This window comes from Nannobrachium achirus (assembly GCF_963921795.1).
Source record: "Nannobrachium achirus genome assembly, chromosome: 14".
NCBI lineage: Eukaryota > Metazoa > Chordata > Actinopteri > Myctophiformes > Myctophidae > Nannobrachium > Nannobrachium achirus.
In genome coordinates this window covers 15918923-15928922 of record NC_137821.1, presented here as the reverse complement: position 1 = coordinate 15928922, position 10000 = coordinate 15918923, and the positions used below count along the sequence as shown (strand labels likewise).

Sequence of the window (10000 nt, the reverse complement as noted above, 5' to 3'; positions counted from 1 at the left end):
TTGCGTACATGTGCGTGTGCACGGTTCTGTCCTAGAGGGACAGTAAGGACCAGTTTACAAGGACACTTCTACAGACCTTGCCTTCAGCCTGTGTCACTAGTGCACAGTGACTGATGTCATATCTGACAATGACACGTGTCTGTGTGTGTGTGTGTGTGTGTACATTGAGCTGATGAACAGAACTATGGTTAGCCTGGGATCTATTCCTTTTTCGGGTTTCTGATCCGGTCGGAGTGGAAATAACTTTACAGCATCAGGCGGCACCGGAGCTAGGGATGGGAGGGACGATAATGAAAATGTCATGTCTCCAAATATGTGACCACGATATTATCGCGATAATCAAAATATCCCCAACACATCCATTATCCTGCGGTGGAACATTTGCCAAAAAATAGCAAATCTTCAAGCTCACAACGTGTCGCAGTAGAGAGTGAAAAGAATATTCTATCAAGTATGTTATTTCCAGGTCCGTTTGACCAATTATAGGGGGTTTAAATGGTACCGGATATGCAGCTCGGCAAATAAAAGATGAATTGATCCCGGTGCATGACGGAGCAGCATTTCACGATAAATTTAAATCTCCACAATACGATTATTGTGAGTGTTTTATCACGGTAAACGATAATGACTATTATCGTCCCATCCCTAACCGGAACCCTTGACCAGTGGGTGCCGTGCAATCACACGGGCCAGTTTGGAACGAATAGCAGGCTTTCCTCTGCGGTGGAAAGCCTGGTGACGCGAAGTTGGATGGATGGAAGGATGGAGGGATGCATGGATGGAGGGATGGATGTTGGAGGTGGAAGACAGAAAAAGGGGGAGAGACGGAGTGAAAGGTTTGTGAAAGACAGTGTCGAGAGAGGGACAGAGAGAGAAAGGTTTAATGCTGGTAAACAGGTGTGTACTGTACTACACACACACACACACACACACACACACACACACACACACACACACACACACACACACACACACACACACACATATGCATGTTCTCTACAATAATTCTACCATAGTGTGATCTGTCATCACACATACACACAACGTGTGATTTACAGGAAGTGAAGTTCCTCTCTCAACCAGTCAGAGTGCAGCTTTGCTGCCTGGAGCCGAACAGATGGCATCTTAGCAAATGAGAAGTGACACGCATTTTAGAGGTTACTGGAAACCCAGACATATTGACTAGTGGAGAGAGAGATGGACAGAGAGAGAGAGAGAGAGAGAGAGAGAGAGAGAGAGAGAGAGAGAGAGAGAGATTGACTTTCCATCGAGACAGATGTCAGTGTATTAAGAGCTCCCTTCATTTTGAGAATGGGACAGGCTATCTAGGACGACAGACAGACAGACAGACAGACAGACAGACAGACAGACAGACAGACAGACAGACAGACAGACAGACAGACAGACAGACAGACAGACAGACAGACAGACAGACAGACAGACAGACAGACAGACAGATACTAAGTAATAATATTATTAGTCTGCATGTTGTGATGTCTGGGACTGAACGTCAAGCATTAATGGAACAGAGGAGCGCACATGGGGGCCTGCACTGCACTGTCTACAGCCCCGGTTTTAAATCCGGTCCTTTGAAGGGTGTTTGATCTGTCAGGAAGCATTATAATGTCATGTCAGGATAACTCGGGAAGCATTTTTTATTTCAGAGTTTGAACTTAAAAGGGATACTTCATCCCTAAATGATCATTTATGGATTTGCAACTAATTTGAGCCATTTCTGAGACAGCAGAGTTGATCAGAGATTCTACAATATCAAACAATATCAAAACATGTGTAACAAATGTTCCTGGTGAATCCTGGTCAGTAGTCCTGGCCAGTGAAAGACCCGGAGGCAGTTACAATTCAGTCAACGAGCAGGCCCACAGCTGACACCATAGTATTAGAAATTGACTGGTTTTATTTGGCAATATCATTGGGAGAAGTATCTTCCATATTACATTAGCAACCAGATTGAACTTGTTTCTTGATGATGCTAGATCTATTTTGCATATAATCAGTGACCAGAGGTGGACCCTGTGCAATTAAAAGTCGGTGTACTTAACCAATAGAAAGCTAGATTGTTCAGAACAACAAGTGACTAGTTGTTGTGACTAAGTTTCAAGGTGAGAAGTGTCACATACATGTGTACAATACATTTTGGTAACTTTTGGAATTGGCAGTGAAACTCTTGTACTTACAGCTTCCTCAACAGTGTGGATAACATTAAACTAAGATAGAAAACTTTTATAAAATGCTAATAAAAGTCTAATAAATGTGTTATGTAAGTGAAGACAGTGTGCAGACTTCTCCTTTTTCTCAACATTGGCAGTTCCTCTCCTACGCACCTGACCATTGTAAACATTGGTGCAAAAAGACTTTCTCTTCAAAGACTTTTACTGGAAAATGAGATACCCACTAGCCACTATAACATTTGTTCTTGGCAAAAAAACACAAACAGCTGAAAATTACAATAAATGATAAAATGTGTTTTCTTACAGGTGCTCTAGCCAAACAGATAATGTTTTGCAGGACAGAACAATTCATTTCTATGCATTCATATACGACAACCTAGGGACCGTTGGCCTTGCATGCCCCGTTTCTACTCTGTAGCTCACAGACAAATAGACCTAATGTATTTAATGCGACTGGGAGGCAATGCAACAGACTCATTTAATACCTCCTGCACCTGTTCCACGACTCCATCTATCCCCACCTCCCTCTCTCTGTGTCAACCCTCCTCCTTCCATTCATCAGTCTCTCTCTTCCACCGTTCTCCACCTTTTGTATCGGACCATTAATAACGTGGTTCTGTGCATGCCGTGCACACACATATTTGTCTATTGACGCTGTGTGTGTGTGTGTGTGTGTGTGTGTGTGTGTGTATATTTCTTTCCACAGCTTGTAATTGCTGGTGTTATCAGGAGAGTGTGAGAACTCCATTATGGAGATGAATGCTGTTTGTTTACTTCGTCTCTGTTCCGCTGTGGCTATTTGCTACTGTCGATTCACCTGCTGTTAGATACAGTGCTGCAGACCTCTCTCTCCCTCTATCTCTGTCTCTGTCTGTTTCTCTCTTTATGTCTCTATCTCTTGCCTTAATTTCTCTCTCTATCTGTCTCTGTCTCTCTCTTTCTGTCTCTCTCTGCCTTGCTCTCTCTCTCTCTCTCTCTCTCTCTGTTTGTCTCTGTCTCTGTCTCTCCCTCTCTCTCTCTGTCTCTCTCTCTTTGTGTCCGTCTGTCTGTCTCTCTCTGTATCTTTCTTAAAAGCTTTATTAACCTCTAGCTCTTATCTGTTTATACGTTTTACTCATACCGTTTTTCTTTTGTTCTGTGTGGTGAATGTTCTGTGTGGTGAATGTACAATAATTGCAGCAGTTGATTCTAAAATTGATTATTTGGGATGTCTGTCTGTCTGTCAACATATTGTATATATTTCTCATTGTGTGTTCATTGGCAGCGGTTTCATCAGGTGTTCATATTGGGTATGTGACCACGTCATGCACCGTAATACCAATGTCATGATAGATCAAGTGTTCTCATCATGTCATGCTTTTGTTTGCTCAAGTCTTATTGATTGATAGATTGATTTTCCCCCCCATTTTTTGTATTGACACAAATAAAAACCATGACACACCACGACAGACAAGGCCAGGCTTTGTCCTGTGGTGGATGATTAGGCATGACGTGCTGTTTGCTTGCACAGGTAGTTGGCTTATATCAATAGTAGAGTTCAACCTGTTGCACTCACTGTCGACTGTAAATTACCTCCTGGTGAGGTAAATACTCTGTGTGTGTGTGTGTGCGTGCGAGCGTGCGTGCATGCGTGCGGAGAGACAGTTTGTCTGTCGGTTGAGATGTTTAATCTTAATATACAGTAATTATTGCTTTTGTTTTCTTTCCCTTTTGCTTGCTCTATGTCTCTGTCTGCGTGGACTAGTTTTCTCCTTGAAATGTCAACAACAGGAGGTTTGCATTGTAGGACAACTTATTGAAAGTAAACTATAGCCTATATCACGCACGCACGCATGCACACACACGTGCGCGTGCAAACAACACACAGTGTCGTGCACTCGTGCACCACCACTCCATTGAAGTACAGCACACAGCTGTGCTCTCGTGGAAAGCAGCTGTGTATGAACTACGAAGGCGCACACACACACACACACACACACACACACACACACACACACACACACACACACACACACACACACACACACACACACACACACACACACACACACACACACACACACAGTACCACGACGTACAAAGCAAAGCTTTGTCCTGTAGTCGTGTAGTGTGTTATTAGGGATGGTAGAATTGGAAGGGGAAAAGAACAGAGAGAGAGAGAGAGAGAGAGAGAGAGAGAGAGAGAGAGAGAGAGAGAGAGAGAGAGAGAGAGAGAGAGAGAGAGAGAGAGAGAGAGAGAGAGAGAGAGAGAGAGAGAGAGAGAGAGAGAGAGAGAGAGGAAAAAGGTGGAAAATAAAAGGAAAAGCTTTTGGGGATGTCAGTTAATACATCTGATGTTTAGCTGAGATTAACATGCATCTACTGTAATTGTGCCTTCAGCCTACAGTATATGCTTGGGATTATGCATCATTTTATTTTGATTCTGAATTGATATCATTTGGACATTATTATATATTTGAATATTGTGTTTTTTATCTCTGTGTGTGCGCTTGCATGCATGTGAGCATGTGCGTGTGTAGGCTACGGAGAATAGTGAGGGGTGAATGTCAATAGGATGATAGATGCAACAGAGAACAAAGCAACCTATGTGTAGAGACGTGCTTAGTTGAGCTGCATTTTTACCGCCCTCTGGTGGAGACAGAGTGACATATACAGACACAGTCACGCAAGACAGGTTAAGATTAACAGACAGCCTCATTAGAAGTGTTTTTGCATTCGCTTCGCACAGCTCAACTGGAACTCCCAGTAGAAGGAGAGAGAAACGGAGAGTTTAGTGAGTTCATCTGTCTCAGAGAGCAGAGGTGAAACATATGGCTGCAGCTTAACCACTTGAACCCTAACGTCCCTATTCTGGGGCGAATATGTGGTAAATAATAGCAGATATACCGGTACAAGCAGTGCTGTGTTCTACCTGTAATGCACGTATATGGCATCTGCTGTCAGAAATAAAAATATGAATAGCGTCTGCCCTCGTGAACCTTTCAAAGTAGCGTATTTGATAGGCATCATGCACTGGCGTATGTCCTGGCCACATGAATAGCCGCGGATCATAGATGATGCGACATGTTGTGCACTTGTAGAAGAGTTTTTGTGTTGAGGGAATAAAGGGGACCAAGTATAGAGAGCCCTGGGGAACCACAGTCAACTAAGCATATTGGGTTTAAGGTGGTTAAAATACATGTAATCATCTCTCTCTGTTAAATTCAAAAGGCAAAATGGGCACCATATATGTTTACATTGCCAAAGCAAGTGTGCAATAGAAACAAACAAATAAGAATATATATAATATATACTAGTAAGACACCTGAGGGTGGAATGCGACCTCAGAGTGACATGCGACCTCGCCCTAAAGGGCGAGGTCGCGCCAATTCTTGACTATCTGGCCAACCACAGCGTTTCTCTGACGATTCTAGTTGTTATCAACCCTAGGAGACACGGGGAGAACATGCAAACTCCACTAAAAAAATGGCCCTATCGCCAACCCCACCTAGGGTGTGAGCGATAGGGCCTAAACATGGAGATGTGGAGAACACTATATATGGAGATAGTCCAGTCCATCATGTAATATGGGACTACCGTCATAGACAGTAGCCATTGTTAGGCCGGAGTCAATGGCTGTCTGTCTGACTGTCTGTACAGGAAGTGATGTCACATGACATACTTTTTATGCCCATATATGAGTCATTCTGTACCACATCTCCATGTTTAGGCCACACAGGTTCGCTCCATTTCTCCATGTATAGGTCCAAATGCCCAACGTCGAGCTTGACAAGGAGGATACCGCACATTGTACCTCATCCACCCTTTCTTCTCTCTCCTTTTGGTATCTTTATCCTCCTCCTCCTTTTTTTCTTTTTTATTCTTCTCTTTTTTTCACAGCCGCCCCCATATTTACTTTAGAAAATATATATTAATTTCTAAGAACGTTTTGTTCTTAGTACCAGTTTGATACAAGAGCAAATAAGCGCTACACTTCTGGAATCCTGTGCGTCGACTTAAAGTCGGATCCAGGCCTAATAACTTTATCTAGCCGCCTTGTTGCCACCTCCTTGTTACATTTTCTTTTCTGAGACACATTGTACCTCATCCACCCTTTCTTCTCTCTCCTTTTTGTATCTTTATTCTCCTCCTCCTTTTTTTTCTTTTTTATTCTTCTCTTTTTTTGTCTTTCTTAGTCTTGTGTATCCTTCTCTTTTGGCTACTGTCTATGACGGTAGTCCCATATGACATGATGGACTGGACTATCTCCATATATAGTGTTATCCACATTTCGTGTAGCCGCCCCGTACAGGAAGTGATGTCACAACTCGCTGACATCACACTGACATCAGTCCCGTACAGATGGAAGGTTACAGAAGGAAGGAAGGAAGGAAGGAAGGAAGGAAGGTCACTCAAGCGACACGGTTTTTCAGAGTATATGCGACCTTCGGTCGCAATAACTGATATTTTGACAGAATGTTTTTCCTATTCTGATATTGCCAGAATTCATCATACTACTGTATATGTCCCTAACAGCACCATTAACCCTCTCTCTCTCTCTCTGTTCTCTCCACCCAGATGAGGACGCCATGTTGGGGCCAGAGGAGTTCAAGGAGTTCAGGAACTTTAGCACCTTCCTATTGAACCGCTCCACTGGCATGCTGTTTCTCGGTGGCAAGGACGCCATATTGGCTGTTGACACCAACAACCTGAACATAAAACCACGCACGGTGAGCTGTGTGTGTGTGTGTGTGTGTGTGTGTGTGTGTGTGTGTGTGTGTGTGTGTGTGTGTGTGTGTGTGTGTGTGTGTGTGTGTGTGTGTGTGTGTGTGTGTGTGTGTGTGTGTGTGTGTGTGTGTGTGTACAGGCTGTATGAAATTACATATTTCTTTGCATATCGCGTATTAAACTTGTCACTTTATATGTGTTGAACATGGGGAGAGTGTTTTCTGCTGGTTTTTCAGTCCGAGTGTATCAAAGGGTGCGTTCGGAAATGCGCACCGGGTGTGTGCTCAGTGTAGTGAGTGCCTAAACCCAACCCTAATCCTAACCCTAACCTCAGTAAAACTATGCCTAAAGCCAACCCTAACCCTAACCCCAGTAAAACTAACCCTAACCCTAACCCTAACCAGACCCAGTGCACATTTCCGAACGCACCCTTTGACGCACTCGGACTGAAACACCAGCAGAAAACACTCTCCCGTTGAACATGACCTGCAAACAGTTGCAGGTCATGGGGTCATGTGCATAAAAGCTGTAATCTATAACGTTGTTTAATTGTGAATATAATGTTATTTTGATACATGAGTAACATAATCCCTTTCTTAACATAATAATGATGTTAAGCAAGGGATAATGAACAATGAGCCGGTCTTAAAAAAAAAGAAAAAACCCTGATAAGATCTTAATCACCCTGAATAGAAGCTTTATTTCCCAATAATGACCAGCTCACTGTTTGTTATCCCGCTTACTACACGACTACGGCTACAATAAATTGTTGTTTTCAGTAAAGAAACTAGGCGTTAGATGATGCCAGGTCTCTCCAGTGCAACACAGTCGGCTTGCAAAACACCGCTAGAAAGGGTTGATCAAAATATGTATCGCGATTCTGTTACTGCAGGGGCTACCCGATTGCAGGTAGCCGAATGATTAAGAACGCATACCACACGGTATGCCTCTTCTACAGCGCGTCCCTGGTTAGACTCAAATGTTTTTAAAAAGCTGTCTTTAGTGTACTGTTGTCGAGCTGGAAAATGACATTGTGTGTTTAGTTACATGGCCGTCGTGTTGGATAGTACGCTTGCCTATCTTTCACACGTCGCTTCAAGTAGATCGACCCCGCTCCCCTGCCTCCCCGTTCGTAAATCTTCCAAACTAGAGAGAAGAAACTGAATGAAATGGAAAGAAAATAACACCACGCTTCAGCACTCTCAAAACACACACAAAGCACACAGAAAACATGGGTGAGAGAGAAGAAAATTAATGAAATGGAAAGAAAATAACACCACGCTCACAGAGGCGCTTCTTGCCTCTGTGAAAACAATGATAAATAGATCAGATATTGATCAGCTTCTTCTTAATGTGAATCTCAGACACCACGTTTCTTAGCCGATGGCGTCGGCCATTCCAAAAGTCATACGATTGGACGTTTTTGCTCTCCACAAACTCAGAGGAACGGGGAGGCGCGGGAAAAGGGTCGATCTACTTGAAGCGACGCTTGAAATATAGGCAAGCGTTGGATACAGCATATGATGCAGATTTTAACTTGTCGATGTGACTGACTTCTTATGTTTGACTCTGTTTGTGTGAATCTCAAGATCAAATGGGATGTTCCAGAGGAGAAGAGGAGGTCCTGTGTGACGAAGGGCAAAACTGAGGTGAGAACTGTGTGTGTGTGTGTGCGCGCGTGTGTGTGTGTGTATACGTACGTGTGTACGTGTGTGTGTGTGTGTGTGTGTGTGTGTGTGTGTGTGTGTGTACATGTGTGTTCCCTCACATGCACGGTACGCATCACAACCACTCCCTTTCCACATGTTGGGAGTGGCTGTAATGCATAAAGATGCCCCTGTCTCTACTCTGTATAGCAGCAGATGATTGATTGTCTTACAGTATATACGCTGCTGTGCTTTTAAGACCATTCACAACGGCACTGTTCGGGGAAGACGCATTATTAGCAACAATTTCATTAACCATTTCCTCTATTTTTAAGAATAGAGCAAATAGCAGATCTACAAGCTAGGGATGCCAGAAACTGATAACAGTCTAAATTGAATATTCTACAGCTCTAGCAATTATTTGTCATTACAAAAAAGTTTTTGTTTATATTGTACTGACATGGTCACATAACATTAAGTGTTGAGTGCTGTCCATGCGTTTTTTATAACCAGTTTTGATCAACTTTTGTGGAGATCTGGTACAGCCTTCTCAATCCTCATAGTTACTTTTCCAGTGACAATACAATCAATGGCGATTTGCTGTACATTATTATTAGCCTATATTTTGACTTGATTCTGAAATATTAAAATCGAGACTTTTTGGAGACTAAGGACTGACTAATAGATTTTTCAGTTGCATCCCTACTACAACCTCACAATGCATCGCGATGCAACTTACGAGCATGTAGTACGTTTGCCATTTTTGGAAATAGATCTCAAGGGCCCCTGCCCCTACTAGGGAGGAGATGGACTATTATCCACAAATAGGAAGTCACATGTGACTTTCGACCTTGAGTGAACTTGAAAGCGTATCAATGCCCCCGAAAAACCCAGAGCTGGCCGGTTGTTTGTGTCTGGCACAAACTTGTTATTGGTAGTGTAGACTAGACAGAAGAAGTAGTGCTTGTCTTCAGATAGGGCTGCCTGGTCTGAAAACAAAGCCTTATATAAACTGGCCTTAGAACTGCCTTTAGCGGCATGCTGTATCACAGTTCATGTTTATGTGCATAAGCTTATGTTCCGGACAGCTGGTGGCCTTGGACGTGTTCACAAAGTTAACTTTGGAAGGCTTACAGATTGCAGGGAAAGTCACAGTGCTGTTCATTGTCTGCATTTAAAGAAGTCACCAGGCAAAAGGATATAAACCCTGATGTCCTCGACGCATGATGACCTCTGTGATGTTGAGAGTCTTGGATTAATTCAAATCTAATTTGGACGTAAAGAGTGTGTGTGTGTGTATGAGATCGAGAGAGAGAGAGAGAGAGAGAGAGAGAGAGAGATCGAGAGAGAGAGACGACCATAGACATGATCCCTATCATTAGGACAAGAAAGTTCTGGGACTCAAGCCAAGACCATGTCGGGAGTGTGTGTGTGCGTGCGTGCGTGCGTGCGTGCGTG

The 10000-nt window shown here is 43.2% G+C and overlaps 1 protein-coding gene across 1 annotated transcript in view; it reads left to right on the top strand.

Annotated features, from left to right (window-relative positions):
- The window catches only part of sema4f (sema domain, immunoglobulin domain (Ig), transmembrane domain (TM) and short cytoplasmic domain, (semaphorin) 4F), a gene marked incomplete at its 3' end in the record, with an annotated part of 85596 nt that overhangs the window by 62930 nt on the left and 12666 nt on the right, over nucleotides 1-10000 (top strand). The window contains exons 2-3 of the mRNA XM_080741405.1: nucleotides 6747-6898; nucleotides 8486-8545. Coding sequence (XP_080597531.1) covers nucleotides 6747-6898; nucleotides 8486-8545 — 212 coding nt within the window. The remainder of the gene's footprint in view (nucleotides 1-6746; nucleotides 6899-8485; nucleotides 8546-10000) is intronic.